Here is an 18,355-nt window from a genome sequence, read left to right on the forward strand (position 1 = left end):
CTCAAACTGGAAGCTATTGGCAGTGTCGCCAGGAATAGCAGGCAGGAAGAAGGTGCAATCGTACAGGCAGGCGTCCCTTCAGTTAGCAGAGTGGTGGCGACGCCGCGACGCCGCGACGCCGGCGTGGTGGATGACCAAGGGCGGGCAACGGTGCTGCTGCGGTGCCTCATTCGCAGGCCGGCGGAGTGTTTTGGTCCAACGCGTTGGCCGACTGTACGCGGCGCGCGGCACGCCGGGGATCCTCCGCCGCCACCACTCCACTCCGCCGCGCACGGGCACGAGCGTCGTCGTCTTCCTCGTCACACCCTCGGCGTCGCAGCGCGCGCAGCGCCACTCAGCCTCAGGCCCGATCGAAACGAAAGGAAAGTGTTTTTCTTGCTGCGGCGAGAGACCGACAGGAGAGACACGCCGCCTGAGCAATCTGTGCTGCAATCATCGCGGAGCGAGCAGCTCAAGTAGTGCCTGAGGCTGAGAGCCTCCGCGGGGCGCGGGCACACCGCCTAGGTTAGCCTAGCCTAGGCCTCCCGCCCAAGGAAAGGAAGCTGCAATTATTCTAATTAATTCAGCAGGGCTGGGGTGGCGCGTGGCGCTGCCGTGGGTGGGCAGGGCAGTAGACTGATTCCGAGAGTCGTTGTCATCGCCCTGTCTCTCTCGCACCTAAACGGGACGGTCCATGAGTGCGAGAGGGACAGAGCGACGACAACGACTCTCGGAATCAGTCTGGGTGCGGTCCAGGGTGGGCGGTGGGCCAGGCACCAGGCAGCGTTCGTCGCTTGGTCCCTGCTTCGATCCGTTCGAGTGGTTCAATTAGTCCCTGGAACGCTCCGGCTCCGCGACGCACACGCCCTTTGAGTGCTGACTCGGTCCTGCAACAGCCAAAGCAAGCCCAGCTCAGGGACGCGCAGCTGCCCACAGGGTATGGCAAGTCTTCAGAGAAGGCCTATACCCTTAAATCGGCTGTGACGTAGAGGGTCGCCCCAGTACTGGCAACCTAAAATAACTAACACAATGTTTTTGTTTCTTTTAAAGTCTCTTTGAGAAGCATTGAAGCCATAATATTTATTTTAGACGGCTACTGCATTAAAAGCAAAGATACTCTGAAAATTCCAAGCTGCAAAAACATGATGTTATTTTTGTTGGAAATGTAAAAATTTGGGCCCTCAGCAGACGAAATCCAGTAGCTAGCAGACGGATTTCACATTCAGTTCTTGTTTTCTTTCTGGACTTGGTGCAGATTGTCAGTGTATTCATTTTTCTGTTTAATCAATAACAAAATTGTAATCAACTAAACAGAAAAATGAATACATTTACAATCTGCACCAAGTCCAGAAAGGGTGTTCTGATCCCGGGGAGGTGGTCAAGAGGCGGTTGCCACGAATAATAACAATAATAATGAAAGATGATATCAGATCAAATAATACACAATTGTTCATGTAAATTAAATATATTTCACAAAATTGCACATAACACCAGCGTCCTTCAGGGCTGACCAGTTCGAAACTCTTGGCTGTGAAATCTTCTGTACTATTTTGGGCAAAGTCTTGCTCCGTGCTGACTCTGTCTTCTTGGCCAGCATAATTTGCAATCAAATTTTCTGCTCGAACTGAACCTGTCTCAACAGGCTCTTCTGCAGCAACACCAGGTACACTGGAATATGGCACTTCAATGCAGGAAGACCCTGAAGCAGCTTGTGAAGGACCCCTGTGAAAAAAGATATGAAGTCATGACAACGACAACTCAGACATTGGACCCATCACATTATCATTGACAATGTCAACAATTTTAGTGACATCATATCCTAGTAACTCTTCCTTTTGCCACAGTTAATTAAATTTAGAAAAATGTAAAATGCCCAAACCAACAGATAACGTTGCAACACTTAGAGTAGGAGGCGTTTAAAAAAAACCCTTTCAATTGGTTTGCCTTTCAAGGTATTGCCTTTCGAACTTCATGTTCAGCTCTTAACTATGTTAAACTTTCTATTTAAAATGAATTTTAATAGTGGGATTCAATACAAAGAAAGTAACATTCTCAGTTTAAATGCATACAGCAAAGCAGACGCCAATGTTGATTCAAAGTCCTGTCTAAACAACTCCACACCCCCATTTCATAGAAAGCAACAGCTGAAACACAGTCTTGGAATTGTAACATTTTATTATGAAGGGAAATTGATTTGTTTGTTTGTTTATTTCATCAACCATTCTTTAGAGTACAGTATTGCGCACTTAAATATAAATTAAGTGATTTAAGAGAACGTACCCAATTTGTCGGCCACCATCAGCTCGAGGGGGTGTCACGTTCCCAAGATATCAGACACTGCATTAATTATCAGACGTGGCATGGTGTTCTTCCAAAACATAGCAAGGGTGAAATGGTCTCAACACACTTCCATCTTGAGTAATTCAATCTGCAGAATATTCTGAAGTTTGGGATTCCCACTGAGTCGCAGCATGTCGAAGCCATATGTAATACCTAAGACAGAGAGAAACGTCAGTAAAGCATTCACAAAGGAAAATAGAGATATCTGGTAAAATCGTGAGATGATCAGTTCACTGCATGAATGTCCACAGGTTTAGATTCAGTTGGAATTTTTGACGAGAGCCGGCACACCGTTGGGTTAACCCCGAACACCTACCTTCTCGGGTGGTTTTCCGGAGAGTTCTTGAGCTTGTGCGTTTGATTGGTGCTCGCAAATCCACGAACAGAATATTTTACGACAATAGCCATGCTCTCAGATACAAATTATGAGGAAAATACAGGAAAAATCAAATTTATGCACAGAACCAGCCGGGCCAGATAGAGCAGAAAGGGACAACAAGGTCTATTTTCACCAACTTTCGAGGATAACATTTGGAATATTTCAAACTGCTATCTAGGTAAAACTCGGTCGCTAAGAGACTCAGTTTCAAACAGAATCATCGAAATAACATCATATTGGTACGTGTTAATACAGTTTCCTTGGTTTTTATGTCGGAAAACTGGTTCGTGTTTTTCTTCCCGTTGTAGTGTAAGAATGGGGAAACCTTATTCGCGCCCTTTTTAGTGCCTACCCCCACCACGGTCTCTTTCCATACCCTGGCTGCCCAGCCTGGCCCTGCCGCACCATTGCGGTGCGCAACAACGGCAGCAGAAGCAACAACAGCAACAACAACGTAAACGCAGCGACGCTTTTGGTGTGCGTCCCGCCCTCCCCGACACCCCCTCCCCTCCCCTCCTCTCCCCGAGACTGCGCAGGGCAGGGCCTTGCTGGCCAGCTCGCCGCCGGGCTGCGTTGTGCTTGGCCGTCCTGCGGCCGGGTCGCTGGGCCTCGGGCCTCGGGCAGGCACAGGCACCAGGCCTCCCCGGCTCGCCGGCTCGGCAGGCAGAGGCTTGTCGGTCCAAGTAGCGACAGCGAGTATAGCGTAGACTGTCGAGTGCTCGGCGTGCTCGGGTCCGGGGCCAGCGCGGCCCGCACCGCCGGCCCGGCCCGGCCCAGCCCAGCCAGCCCGACTCACAGCTCGGTGAACCGCTTCCGACGCCGGACCTGTGCCGTGCGCCGTGCCGACGACACCGCCTCCAGCCAGGCCAGCCAAGCCAGCTGAGCGGTGCAACAGTGCCGTGTCCTTCCCCGCGCCGCACTGTGCCACGCCGCGCCGCGCCGCGCCGGCCCAGCAGACGACAGTCGACTGTCGAGCGTGTCGGTTCGCGCGTCGCGCCGCCGCGTGTGTCCGTCAGTGGCGCCGTCAGTGACAGCCAGCTTCCAGTGACAGTGACTCCCCGTGCGATAGATCGGCCGACATGAGCGCCGGCCGGAGCAGCGGCCCTGGACCGGGGCCCGGGCCGGGGGGGTCCCAGGGGACGCCGGCGACGCCCAAGGGAGCCCAGAGCGTGTTCGCCACCCCCGCGCGCCGACCCGCGCTGCGCACCAAGAAGCTGTCGCTGCTCGGCTTCGACAGGGTAAGTGTGCGGCCGTGCGGCGACGCGCGTGACGCGCTGTGACTGGCGGCCGAGTGCACCGTCACCGCCATGAGCCCCGAGCCGTCAGGCAGGCCGTCGTGCCGGGAAGGACGCCCCACCGTAATTATCCCCGATGCAGCGGCGTCCGTTCTCGGAGCCTCGGCCAAGCACTTCTTCTTCTTCTCGCCGGCGTTCTCAGAAAGCCCCCCTCCTCCCCCTCGCCACGTCCGCCCTAGGGCCTCCCCCACACCTCACGCCTCGCGCTACGTCGAGCCGCGTCGTCGCATTGCATCGCGTGCTCGTGCAGCAGTGAGGTTATGTCGCTTCTTACTCTCGTTCCCGCGACAAGTGCCGCCCGGCGCCGCGGCGCTTTCGTCTCGCCGTCTCTCTCGCACTCGCGGGGCGCACCGCACGGGTGCGAGAGAGACGGCGACAAAACACGGTGGCGTGCGTGGCCGTCATTCCCTGCCCGGCATTCCTCGGACCTCTTGGGCCTCTCGGACGACGGCGGCGCATCCTAAAGGTTTACGGCACAGTGGAAGTCGCTCTCAGTTTGGGTTGCCATGCCTCCGACTCTTCCGGGCGTCAGCGGGTGGCAATTGTTGCGCCTTGCAGGTGTCTTATTCTGAGATCTTCATGTGGCGGATCCAGAAGGGGCTTTTTGGAGGGAGAGCAACACTTTTTGCCCACTTACAGGGGCAACGTATGTCCTTTTGCCTACCTTTCAGGCGGCTATCTAGGTATCATTGGGGGAGGGGGAACCTCTTTACCCTTCCCCTGTATCCGCACCTGCTTGTGAATGTATACGCCACGCATGGATCGTGAATTATTAAATTTTCCATTTGATCCAACGACGGGTTGCCTACGCCGCGGCGTACACACGTGTAGCCAACCTCCTGAGAGACCTGCCGGTGCCGCCTTCTCCTATGTTTTTACATCTCTCTGCGTGTGAACTTTGGTGGTGGCCGTCTAGGACATGAGGGAGGACCACTTGTAATATTTGTTGGAATGTCCTGTACTCCATGGCGATCGTGTCTTCGTACTCTCGACCGAGAACGGCAACAGCTGTCGGCGATCTGCCTTCCTTTCCAGTGATGAGTCTTTCCATATTCGGCACTCCTTTCGCCGCCAGCCAGCGCACACTCCTTTCTTTGTCTTGCGGTGGCAGTGGCGCGGCCGGCGCGCTTGCTTCTATGACGCATCGCTATCGCTGTCTTTGTCGGCGCGTCCCGCGTCCGCGCCGGGCTTCCTTCCGGCCTTGCCTCGCTTTCCCGCCGCGTCGCGCACCGTTTCAAGGCTGCAGAAAACAAAAATGTGGAGGCGGCGGGAATAACGAACTGTACACTGAGTGGCGAAAAGGCGGCGGCCCTTTTTGAATGGCACGCGGACACCTACACCTTGAGACGCACTCCAGCACACTGTAGGCCGAAAAGGCGCCGCGCCGCTCGCGCTTCTCGTTAGTCCTATTCTAATTTGTCGCTGGCGTGGGGAAGGCCGTTCGGGCCGTTGGCGGGGCGGGGCGGCGGGGCGGGGCGGCGGGCGGGGGCGGGGCGGCGCGGCCGGCACGCCCCATGGGCACGCCACTGGGACTAGGGAAGGTCCCGGAGGCCCTCCTCCGGCTCGGTGTGGTAGGACGTCCTTGGCGGCGCGCTGTACACAGCAGCGGCTTACCCGCGGCCGGGCCGGCCGGCTGGAGTGTGTTTTTGAGATCGAGAGCCCCGCCAGCCCCGCCACTGGGTAATTGGTTAGCGGTCCGGCCCGTCGCCCCGCCGCGCCCCGCCCTGCAGGCCGACTCTGGACGCTCTGTCTCTCTCGCACTCGCGGCCCGAGGTTGCCGAGTCACAGGGGTGCGAGCGAGACGGCGAGCTCTGTTCGGTTCGGAACGAGCCGTCCGCTCCGCCTCGCCCCCACTGTGCGGATCCAGGCCGCGGCCGATTTTCCTCCTGGAGCCGCTGGACTGCTCTGGAGCACTGCCTCTGGAGGACTGGCTCTGCAGCACTTGCCTCTGGAGCACTCGCCTCTGCAGCACTCGCCTCTGCAGCACTTGCCTCTGCAGCACTTGCCTCTGCAGCACTTGCCTCTAGAGCACTTTGCCTCTGGAGCACTTTGCCTCTGGAGCACTTGCCTCTGCAGCACTTGCCTCTGGAGCACTGCTGGAGCAGGTCGCGTGTGTCTACGGCCGACGACCCTGCGCCGCTTATCTCGGCAGCCAGTCCCTGGCCGACCGGCCTCTGGAAAGGATTTTTTCGAGGTCCGCGCCGCGCCCGATTGCTGTGTGTGATTGTTTGTGTTGCCGCGCCGAGTGGCGTTGCCCTTCTGGGACGCGTCCAAGAAATAATTTATTATTCCTCTGGCGAAATTCTAGAAGCGGGGGCCCAAAGGGGGTTTAGAAGGGCATCGACTCGGCTTGCCTCTTGCTTGGCCTCGCGAACCGCCCGCCGATTTGTGGGCCTGCCTTCCCCACGTGATGTCATCATGCCATGACGGTAGACCGCCACTCACACTCACACAAAAACACGCACACACACGCACACACGCACGCACACACGCACACACACGCACACACCTACACACGCACACACACAGACGGGCGTGGAAACCTGGCGTTTTGCTGGGATAAGTAAAGGCGGTAAACGTCTCCCTCTGTCGGCGCATAGCTGGGAACTTGCACGGGATTTTCTCCGCGGCGATTGGCTTTGAGACCCCGCTTTCCTCTTTCATCTCGCTCCCGCGTGGCGTGGCGTGGCGTGGCGTGGCCCCGACGAACCGGTTCCCCTCGATGCTGGATTTCGAGGCCCTGACCTAGCGCATATCGTGGTGATGGTGATCCAGGCGGCGATAACGATAAGGCCGCGCGAGAGGAAACGCGGAGCACGGCCAGAGTAAGCGAAGCGCCCCCCGCGCACAGTGGGCCAGAAGACCGGCGCCGGCGGCCAACACTCCAGACGCGTTTTGAGCTCCAGAGTCGCTAAACAGGACTCGAACCGAGCGTGCGACCCCACCAATGGATTCTTCGTTCGGAGAGTAATCCATTGGTGGGGTCACACGGCCGGTTCGAGTCCCATTTAGCGACTCTGGAGCCCAAAACGCGTCCGGGATTTTGACCGCCTCCACCGGCCTTCTGGCAAATCCACTGTGCGGCGGCGGCGCGGCGACGCGACACGTCATCCTGGTGCGATGACGTTTCCCTTCCTTCCGATTGGCCCGAGATTGCGGAAACACGCGGCGTGTGCAGCTGGCCCGACTAGCCGACGCCCAAGCCGCAGGCAGCCGCAGGGGGGCTCTGCTCGGCAGCCTACTCTGCAAACTGAATACATGCTTCAAGTTCAAAGCGACGTGACCACACGCGTGGTCACACGAAAATGATTTTGCAACTAATTTTCTTTGTCCGTGAAAATTTTTACCACGTTTGATCTGTCTTATGCTATGAACGTGTTGATGAGTCAACCTGAAGGAGGACGCTTACTCGAGGGGTGAATCACTCAGCGTTCTGGTGTACACATGAGTACATGAGTACGGGTGAGTACACCTTGGTTTACTCATAAATTTCACAATTTAAAACGTTTTAAGGCTTTATTTAGCGTTTTTAACGGCACTCAACGCCAAGTCGGTTGAAAAACTAGAGAATTTCGCCCTTTTTAAACTTGTGAGTACACTGAGTACGGGCAATTTTGTACACATGAGTACACTAGTGATTCACCCCTCGCGCTTACTACCGTCTACTCGACAGGCATGCTGTAAATAAGCGTGTAAATAAGCATGGCAAGTACACTCCAACTATCCTGTGCCAGACAAGACAATAACACAGGTGCAAAGTGTGTTGCCCTGTGCCCTGTAAGCTCTGTGCCCTGTAAATAATTAGCATCACTCATAAGGTTGACTCTGCATAAGAGTTAGCGCATGTATGCTCCTCAGTTTGCAGAGTAGCGAATGGAAATGCGAAATCGTTCTTGTTGCGATTTTTTTGGGCCACCGACCGGTTGACGACCGAGCGTCTGGGACTCTTTGATTCCGAGAGTCGTTTTCGTCGCTCTGTCCGCCTCGCACGAGGCCTCGCACCTGTAGGGGACGCCCCATGAGTGCGAGAGGGACAGAGCGACGAGAACGACTCTCGGAATCGGTGTAGGGACTAATGAGCGCGGCTTGTGTGTGCCGTGCGTCTGTGTCAGTGCGGCCGGCGATCCGCGGCATCGGCGGACAATGGGCCAATGGGCGGCCTCACCGCCGAGCAACCAACTCGGTAAACTGGCCTTACTTCAAACGCTTCACTGAGAATGAAAGAGTCATGATCATGACGAAAATTTTGGGCGAGGAATTCTTTATCACCCAAATTTGGGTGAGGAAGGTTTCCGATTCACGTTTAGACGAACGTGACGTCACATTCCCGGATTCCCAGTGCAAAGAGTGCATATTTTGTCTCGGGGTTTCTGGTCCACTATTGCTACACGTGCATTATCTTCGAAAAATACGCTATGTCAATGGCTCATCAGTATTAATTTTTCGAGTGTATGCACCCATCTTTAGCAACTGTCGATGACTGCAGACTTGTGCAAGAAGCAGCCCGCGATGGGCCGGCGGCGCGCCGAGGACACTGTCGGAGGACGTCGAGCGAGATACACTACTAGAGAGAGAGAGATGACGTCGCCGCATGTTTGCCCACACTGTCGGAAGAGGAGGAACAACAGCGGACAAACCAAATACTTGAGGTGGCCGCATAATCAGTCCTGGCCGGCATAGCGTTCCTGATTCTCCTAGCCGCTCTTATCATCAGAAGATTACGCTACAAAGTCAAGCTGTCGTCACCCACTCAGTCAGTCATTGCTCACTCGCTCAGTCAGTCCTTCACTCAGTCTTTCACTATCAGTCGCACTCAGTCGCTCTCACCATCAGTCATTGCCTTTGTCACTCGCCCAGCACTCTTGTCACTCATGATTCGCTTTCTCACTCGCACTCACTGACTCTCTCACTCATTCGCTCACTCGGGAGGCAATTTAATAATGCATCCCGCCCGCGTGCCCCGCGCGCAGTGCAGACTAGAGACCTAGAGGCTGACGGAGAAGCGCGGGCGCCGTCGCGCGCTGGCGGCCATTTTGTCTGGCCCGGCCCAGAGGGGAGCGGGGAGGGGACAGGGAGCGGAGCGGAGAGCGGTGCGGTAAGGTGGGGCGAGGCGGAGCGCAGCAGACAACCGGAACAGTTTTTCGGCCACAGCTCGAAAACCGTTCAAGTTAGAGTGGTACAGTAAGCGAGCCGATTGTAGATTGTACAGAGACCTACAATCGGCTCGCTTACTATACCCCTCTATCTAGAACGGTTTGGAAGCTGTGACCGAAAAACCTTCTCTAGCCGTTAAGTGCGTGCGCCGCCATTTTGTCTGGAATATGAAACAGCTCTCCGGCCGCGCGCGAGGAGTATGAGAAACTGTTGGTGCGCTTATCGGCGCCCGCGCTTCTCCGTCAGTCTCTAGGTCTCTAGTGCAGACATGCAGACGGCGGGGCGGGGCGGGGCGGGGCGGGGCGGGGCGTCCCAACCGCACGCCGCCGAGGCCGTGCGGCGCGGTGCGGCGAGGTGCGGCGCGACACTGGCTGAATCGATGCCCCCCGAGGCCCCCTTCATCTTGGACATGCACCGGCCGGCGGCGTGCCGGCGGCGTGCGGGCGGCGCGGAGGGCGTTAGTGGGTCCGGCGCCGCGTCGCCACCAAGGTGGTCGCCAGCATGTCCGGGCCGTCCCGGGCGTCGGGGCCGTCGCGGCCGCAGCTCGCCGACGCGTACGGCGCGCCGTGGCTGGCGGTGCTGGCGGCGGAGGAGGTGAGGCTGCAGACCGATTCCGAGAGTCGTCGCTCTGTCTCTCTCGCACCTGTGCGGGACGCCCCATGAGTGCGAGAGAGACTGGGCGGCGAAATCGCCACGTACTCCTTCCCGCGGGCGCGGCGCGGCCGGAAGTGCTGAACAGCAAGCTCTCTGTGTCTCCGCCTGCCGCCCGCCGCGCCACTCGCCGTCTCGCCATCCCGCTGACTAGGAGAACGGTTATCGCCCGAACGCGATTTTAAAGTCTGTGAAAGGGCAGCGGGCCGCGGACGATAAGGTGATAAGCCGCAGTCGTCGCTATTGGCGGGAGCGGCGGCGGGATGTTAACTTGTACCAGACTCGTGCATCGAACTCCACCAAGATAATTGCTATCCGTCTGGCTGGCTGTGTTGACGTATCGATTTCGAGTGTAGTGCCGGCCGGCGCGTGCTCGAGGTGGACCCGCCCAAGGCAGGGAAGGACCTGCAGTGTGTCAGTGGGCGAAGGGCCGAGGAAGGGAGGACCGACCCCAACCTACGCACGATCCTGGGCCGCTCGTCCACGCACGTGGAACACGTCACGTGTCGTCCAGCCGCCGCGGACGCGCACCGCGCACTGAGCCAGGAGAGGGAAGACTTGCCCTTGGCGGAGAGCTCCGGACACGTTTCGCGCTCGACAGTCCTCCAATTCCCAAAAGGACGCGAATCGAACGTGTGACCCCACCAATGGATTCCTCGTTCGGAGAGCAATTCATTGGTGGGGTCACACGTTCGGTTCGAGGCCCATTTAGTGCCTCTGGAGCTCAAAACGCGTCTGGAGTTTTGGCCGCCTGCCCTGGTCTTCTGGCGCACGGTGGGCCTTCTCCAGTGGCGCGGCGCCTGGTGCGGTCAAGGGTGCGGTGCGCTGATCCCGCGGCTCCGGCGGCCCGCACGTGCACACGTGCCTCTCGGCTTTATCTTTGATCCGCGGGGATTCCGTGAGGCTAACGCCGCGAACGCCGCCAGGGCGGACAGGGCGAACCGCCGCCAACGCCGCCGACGCCGGGGCGGCCGGCAGACAGTCGGTGCCGCGTGCCCCGCGTGCACGACGTGCCCCACAGTCCCCCACATCCGAGCACCCGTCCGAGCACCCGTCCGAGCACCCGTCCGAGCATGGCCCGGTCCGGATCGGACGGCGAGCTGCTGCTCTTCAGAAAGGTTGGCTTGCAGAGCAGACTGATTCCGAGTGTCGTTTCCGTCGCTCTGCCTCTCTCGCACTCGTGAGGCGTGCCGAATAGGTGCGAGAGAGACAGAGCGACGAAAACGACCCTCGGAATCAGTCTGCTTGGCGCGCGTTGCGGCCCGTCGGCTGTGTTGACTTTAGGCCTCCTCCTTTTGGTCCTTTGCACAGTGCCGTGGTTGGCGCGCAATGTGTGCTGGGCGGTCGCCGCGCGGACTCGCCACGCGCAGATTGCGCTGATGTTATTTTCATTGCGATTGACGGAGGACCGGTCCTAGTGTTTGGTCTGGTGAAATTTCTATCTCGATGAATATCAAATCGACACAAATCGACACAAATCGTGTGTTTTGTGTTATAAGTAGCGTTTTCATTTCAGTAGGGCACTGAAAAAGTTATTGTGTGCTGAGTAAACATTAACGTGCTCTATGTTTGTTCTGAGTACACGCTCACGCCCATGTGCTCCATGTACACACGCTGTAAATATCTTACGGTGAAAGGATGCACCGCCATACTGTGGTGAAGATTTTCTCCATAATACAAACGAAATATTTATATTTCGGCTTGGAGAATCAGGAACGCTATGCCGGCCAGGACTGATTATGCGGCCACTTCAAGTGTTTGGTTTGTCCGCTGTTGTCCCTCCTCTTAAATATCTATAAGGTATAGTGAATTCTCAATGGAATGTCATAAAGTCAGCTGCGCCACCATAATAAAGAACATTCTCACCATAATATTGAGAATCTTCTCTATACAAAAGTTAAAATGCAGTTAAGTTTTCAGTGTGCTCTCCAAAGATATCAAAGATCTCTCATGATTTTTAAAGGTTATATCCTTAGTTAAAAAAGTTTTTATCAAAATTATGCACCAACAAAATGTTTTACGCTGCAAGTGTATAAGAAGCGAAAGTAACTGAATTTAGATATATTCGATTTTTGTAATGATTTTAAAGAGGGCTCTTTCGCTCCTCGCATGTCTACCGTGCATTTGTGAAAAGTTTGCAACAAATTCAGTTTTTTTTTTTGCATCACAAAATGATTTTTGATACGAGTGCGGTGGTTTTCTTGAAATTGGTTCGTTTATGTACGTCTCGGCCGAGTTCCAACTTTTTGAAACCGAGCGCCGAAATTGGGCGCGATGTCGTGACGACGCTGCTTGTTTTGGAATGTGCGTGCTGGGATAATCCTAATCCCCCTTATCCGCCCTGATTGCCGAGGGCGATCCTCGAGGCAATCGCTGCGTCTACATGCACGGCCAAATACTGATAAATCCCCGCGACTCCCTGCAAATCCATTCACGGCGGGAATCCCCCACCCCCCCCCCCCCTCTGGCGGTGAAAACGCCGCGTCTCTATCGACCGAAAAATAGGCTTTTCGAAAAGCCGCAGCTCCAGCCGTAGCGCGTTAGGGCTCCTCGCCTGACACTGATTGGCATGTCGTATCTTATCGGCGGAGCAATCCGTTCGTCCCTTGGGCAAGAAGGCGCCGCGATTTCCTCTGGAGTGGACGCATTAAATCCCGATTTGTTTGGCTTTGCACGTCTAGACAAACGTGATTGCGGCCTTGGTGTCTCGGTGTCGCAGCGCCGAGTCAAGTGCATTCCGCGCGCCCCCTCCGAAGGTCCTGTTTACTGTCACGGCCACGGGCGCCGCTCCGTCCCCGTCGCTCTCTTGGGGCGGTGCACATGGGTGCGAGGGAGACGGCGCGACTGCCGGGATGGGACGCAGCGGAATGGCGCCGGATATTACTTTTACTTTCGCCCTCTCGCCCCGCCCCGCCCCGCCCCGCCCCGCCCCGCCCCGCCCCGCCCCGCCCCGCGCGGAGCAAACCGGAAGATACCCCGCGCGGTGGAGGTCGCTAGCACCGCAGGCACCGCACGGGGTATCGGCACTGCACCGCGCCGGCGAGCTGGGGGTGGAGAGAGGGGGAGGGGGTTGCAATATACCGCCAGCGAGGCGAACAGGCTGCAGTCCGCCAACTTCTGTTCCCACTTCATGCCTTTACAGGCTGCCCACCCGGTGCGTCCCGAGAGGAACAAAGCCCTTATATCCGCTTGGGCGATGGTGGATAGTGGACAGTGGACATTTCAGGGTGCGACGTTGCCAGCCTGCTTTTGTTTATTTACTTCCTCGTCTTGTCACCCACCACAAATGGTGCTCATCTCGTGTTTTAGCCATTTCTAACTCACTATGCAAGAAATGCAGCTGGAGCAGCTTCAGGAAAGAACGCAATAAGTTCAAAATGATGATATTGTTATTGGTGAGCGGCAACGTCGCACTGAACCAGCGCCTTATAACCGGGAACAGACTCTCCTGAAACGTCCACTATCCACTATCCACTAAGGGCTAAGCGGATACGGGGAGCGAAACCCAAGAGGCGCGTCACATTTTCACCGCCCCCTCAAAAACGCGCCGCGCCACCCCACCACTGTTCTTTCGAGGGTCCAAGTTCCCCGCTGGTGGGGACGGTCGGGTCGGCAAAGTTTCAATTGCTTTCGTTTCCAAACAACTGTGAGGGGACGGGGGTGGGCCCGAATGAGGAACCCGTTGGGCCTTCCCTGGACGCGCGCGTCGAGCACAGTGAAAGGCCCACGAGGAAAACGAAGGCTTTGTGGAATCTTCGTAGAAATGCTTCGCATTTTCAAGCAAGCAATCATCTTCAGATCACGGAGCGATTCTACACATTGCATTCATTTCCCTCCTATGAAGCAAAACTGCTTCGTGGACTTTTAAGAGTGTGGCGACTCTGCTGTTGTGCCCCTGGCTATGGGCGCGCGCCCCAGGCGAGGCCCCAGGCCTGCTTGCGCCCCAGGCTTTTTGTCTGGGACTCCGGACGGTGAAAGCCGCTCATCTGGAGAGGCTGGAGGTACTTCCTGTGCCCCGCGGTGCCCCGCAGTGCCCCTCCCTCGCACATCGATCCGCCCTTTTCCCGCGCTCTCTCTCTGTCTCGCTCGCTCTCGCGCGCCACGGCGCCGCCACCCCCGCGACCGTGACCTTCCCCGTGGTCCGCACATCCAGCCGCAGCGAGAGCAAGCGAGAGTGAGCCTGGCGGCCCGCGGCCCGCGCGTGCGGGACGTCTCGTTACCATTCCGTGACGTCACCGCCAGGCCGCCCGGCCGCCAGATTTGCACGTCGCTTGTCCCGTTGTCCCGGGCGGCTCCGCGCCCCGGGACGCACCCTCGTCAGAGGACGGCACGGCACGCCCAGGTGTCACCGCGAGCCCGCCTGCCCCCCGCGGCCCCTCGGCCTTTAGTCTCCTGGACAGCTCAGCCCCGCTTCTATTTCGGGGCGTGCTTTGGAGGCGCTGGGAGGGGCGGGCGGAGCGCGGTTGCCGTGTGTTGCCGTCCCGCCCCGCCCTTTGACGGAATGCTGCCGGCCCGGACCCCGGGCCCTGGACCCTGGACCCTGGACCCCCGGGGCGAGGGCGGGGGCGGCCAATAACGGAGTGGGCCTTGTGCGAGGCGAGGCACCCCGCGGCCTTGGGCGCGGGAGTCGGCCTTGGGCGCGGGGCGCGGATTCGGAGGGTTTATTGTGTCGCGGGCCGACTAGGCAGCGATAGGCAGAGCTGCCTATGGGCACATCTGAAGGTGGGCCTGCTTATGGGCTGGGCACACCTAAAGAGGTAGACCAGCCTATGGGCACACCTATAGAGGCAGACCTGCCTATGGGCATGGGGCCACCCATAGGCAGACCCATATGCAGACCCATAGGCAGACCCATAGGCAGACCCATAGGCAGTCCCGACCCATAGGCAAACCCATAGACAGACCCATAGGCAGACCCATAGGCAGACCCATAGGCAGACCCCGCGGGGTCTTGGTGTGCGATGCGGGTCGATGGGAGGGTGGGGCAGGGCAATGCCGGCGGTGCTGCGAGGCGGTAATGTCTGGAGGGAACTGGACAAGTCCATCCCCAAGCTGATAGGCGATCGCACGCCACCCACCGGCTGCGCTCCAAGTTGACAGACGCGGGGCGGAGCGTGACGCGCTTCGACGCTTTTCGTGTCTTCTGTCGCACTCGTGCAGCGCCCTGTCAGCGTGACAGAGAAGGCGTGCTTGTCGCGTTCGGAATCAGATGTTGGCTTGACGTGGAGACGAATACAAAACGCGACGCAAAAAATGCCATCGAATGCCGCGTAGCGCCGTGACAGGATCCCCTTTCGTTGGCACTTCACGTCACATTCGCTGGCTGCTCCAGTGAAGGGCACTCCAGCGCGGGCGTCCGCACAGTGGGCCAGAAGACCGGCGCCATCGGCTGAAACTCTATACGCGCTTTGAGCTCCAGAGTCGCTCAACAGGACTCGAACCAAACGTGTGACCCCACCAATGGATTCCTCGTTCGGAGAGCAATCCATTGGTGGGGTCACACGCGAGGTTGGAGTCCCATGAAGCCACTCTGGAGCTCGAAACGCGTCCAGAGTGTTTGCCGCCTCCGCCGGTCTTCTGGCTCACTGTGTCCGGGGCGGACTCGATGGCGGCGAACGGCCTCGAACGCTCCAGCCCCGCCGATTACCCGGGGCCGTCCTCGGCGTCCTTGGCCGAGGCCCAGCAGCAGCCCGAAGAGTCATTCTGTTTCGGCCCCACTCGTGTGAAGCAGGGGTGCGGTTCCTCGGAACGGCTCGGCGGGGCGCGGGGCAGTGCTGGCGCGGTGGCGGTGGCGGGGAGGCGCGCGTTATCGGAGTCCTTTCGATTTATTTCGGTGGTGTTGACGAGGCGGTGTCGGCCATGGCGTCGGCGTGGCCATTCGGCGTGGCCACGCGCGTCGGTGTTTGCGGACGGCGCTCTTGCTTTTGATGGCGACGGCCTGACGGCCTCTCACCGTCCGCGCCGCCTTGGGGCCGCACCGCACCGCCGCCGCTATTTTTACGGCTCATCAGCGCCGCTGCCGCGCTGCCGTGCCATATTGACCCGCACCTACAGTGGCTCGCCGGCCCGGCCTGGCGTTGGCGGCCCCGCTTGGAAGTGACAGAAACGGCGCGGGGCCGCGGAGACGCTGGCGGCACGCCAGGAGGAGGCGAGACCGGTGACTCTGGGACCTCTGACCCGCGTCGCGCCCAGACTGCAGTGTCGTTTTCGTCGCTCTGTCTCTACACGCACACCCGACGCCCTATGAGTGCAAGATAGACAGAGCGACGAAAGGGACTCTCGGACTCAGTCTGGTGGCCCGGACTGGCCCGGGCGGCCCGGCGGCGTCCCCGCGGCGCGCGCTCCCCGGCCGAAGCGAAGCCCTAAAGGCCATGGAGGCCATGAATATGGTAACCCGCATTACTTTCGCTGGGCGCGGCGATTGCTTCCGCCGGGCGGTGCACAGTGGGCCAGAAGACCGGTGGCGGCGGCCAAAACTCTAGACGCGTTTTGAGCTCCAGAGTCACTAAACAGGCCTCGAACCGAACGTGTGACCCCACCAATTGATTCCTCGTTCTGAGAGCAATCCATTGGTGGGGTCACGCGTTCGGTTCGAGTCCCATTTAGCGACTCTGGAGCCCAAAACGCGTCTAGAGTTTTTGCCGCCGCCACCGGTCGTCTGGCCCACTGTGCGGTGGCGCCGCAGGCATCGCAGGGCTCCGAGTCGCGGAGGTCGCGGAGCGGAGCGCCTGCGGAGCGCGGGGTAGGCAAACCTGCGGCACAGCGGTGCGCGGCGCACGCGCGGCGGCCTACCCTCGCGGCGCTGAGGACGAGGGTGACGTCGGGCAGGCGGCGCGTGGCGGCGGCGTCGTCACCGCCAGCGCCTCGCGGACAACGCCGCCACCACCGCGATGATGGACTCGTGTGTCAGCGCGGCGTAGCGCGGCGTGGCATTGAATGGCCGTTGATGGATTACACCGTTTTGGTCTCGGCGACGTCGCCGTCACCCCGACGTCGACCCCGCGTCGACCACGCACCCCCCGCGGCGTCGCCGCCCCACGGCAGGGCGTCTTGGGGCGACCGCCTCCCTTAGCGGCCCGGGGCTGCATGTTGCCGGGCGGGTGGCTGTTCTGGACCGATACGGGGTGCGCGTGCTGCGGCAGGGGGCGGGGGCGGCGCGGGGCGGGCGGGCGGCGCGGGCGGGGCGGGGCGGGGCGCTCAAGGTCAGGGCCGCCCCCACCCGCTGCACCCGGGGCCCAGGCGACACCCCGCTGCACCCCACCCACTCGGCTGCCCTAACGGCGCCAAAATGAACGGCGCATCCGGCTCGAGGCGCTCTAGGCCCCCCTGGCTCCGGTCCAGTCAGACACTGCCGGAGAGGGGTCCTTGCAGAGTGGAACCCTGCCGGGTTGCGCCGGAAATGGGCCTTGGAAAGGGCCGCGGATCTTACTACGGAAAGATCATAGAGACGGATCCTTAAGGATCATCCCACTAGAACAGCGGTTCCATTGCTTGAGGGGGGGCGGGGCCCTCTGACGGGTAAAGCGTGAAAAATCGTGTTTTGGGCCGACTTTAAGCATCCACTGCGTCTGATCCGAGGCGGTATTTCGTCCTCCCTCAACGGGCAATTGGTCTTTGAACCTTCCTTTAGTATGCCTTTGTTAGGGAGTGCGATTATCTGCCTTAGTTTGGGAGCAGTATTGCCGCAAAGTTGATCAAAACGGTCACAAATGTCTGAAAAATCGTGTTTTGATCAACTTTGCGGCAATACTGCTCCCAAACTAAGGCAGATAATAGCTTTCCGTATCAAAGGCATGCAAAAGGAAGGTCTAAAGACCAATTGCCCGTTGAGGGAGGACGAAATACCGCCTCGGATCAGACGCAGTAGATGCTTAAAGTCGGCCCAAAAAACGATTTTTCAGACATTTGTGCCCGTTTTGATCAACTTTGAGACAATACTGCTTCCAAACTAAGGCGGATTATCACACTCCGTAACAAAGGCATGCTAAAGGAGAGGTCGCGTGGGGTCGCGAAATTTTTTCTGGGGGTCGCGTAAATTTTTGGCTACAAATTTGGGGTCGCGAACCGAAAAAGGTTGGGAACCGCTGCACTAGAACATGATCCTTCATGCTTGAGACGGGCCCCTCTGGACGGATGAGGCCGTGCTAAAGTGTGAAGCTTCCGAAGCCGCTGTGTGCCTTCTGGAGTGGAAGCTGGCCTGCTGGGGTGGAAGCCAGCCTGCCGGGCCGTGCCGGGCCGTCTGCGCCCGTTAGGGTGAGGGCCCGGGGCCGGCCCCGCGCGGCAGCTGTGCGGTGGCCAGCCAATCAAACTGATGGCTGCTCCAGTCGATCTGCTGGAAGCTGGAACGTGGCCGCCCTTCGGTAAGGGCCTGGCCGGGCCTGGCCGGGCCGTCAGACTCATTCCGAGAGTCGTTTTCGTCGCTCTGTCTCTCCCGCACTCACGGAGCGTCCCGTTTAGGTGCGAGAGAGGCAGAGCGACGCGAACGACTCTCGGAAACAGTCTGCCGGCTCGGCCTGGCCGAGGGGGTTGGAATGCGTCCGTGACCTCCCACCCCTTT

The 18,355-nt window shown here is 58.7% G+C and overlaps 1 protein-coding gene and 1 long non-coding RNA gene across 3 annotated transcripts in view; one reads left to right on the forward strand and one right to left on the reverse strand.

The window, feature by feature from the left end:
* Positions 1-1,428: 1,428 nt before the first annotated feature.
* Positions 1,429-3,128, reverse strand: LOC117653418. Its single transcript, XR_004588223.1, has 3 exons — positions 2,636-3,128; positions 2,260-2,472; positions 1,429-1,701 (listed from the first exon to the last, which is right to left on the reverse strand). It is a non-coding gene; the product is annotated as an uncharacterized LOC117653418 (long non-coding RNA).
* A 634-nt stretch (positions 3,129-3,762) lies between these two features.
* LOC117652988 (anion exchange protein 2) overlaps positions 3,763-18,355 on the forward strand; it is a 34,868-nt gene continuing 20,275 nt past the window's right edge. For both annotated transcript variants that reach the window (XM_034398294.1, XM_034398295.1), the window contains exon 1: positions 3,763-3,936. In XM_034398294.1, the coding sequence (XP_034254185.1) occupies positions 3,778-3,936 (159 nt within the window). In that variant the 5' untranslated portion in view covers positions 3,763-3,777. The remainder of the gene's footprint in view (positions 3,937-18,355) is intronic.

This window comes from Thrips palmi, unplaced genomic scaffold (assembly GCF_012932325.1).
Source record: "Thrips palmi isolate BJ-2018 unplaced genomic scaffold, TpBJ-2018v1 HiC_scaffold_8, whole genome shotgun sequence".
NCBI lineage: Eukaryota > Metazoa > Arthropoda > Insecta > Thysanoptera > Thripidae > Thrips > Thrips palmi.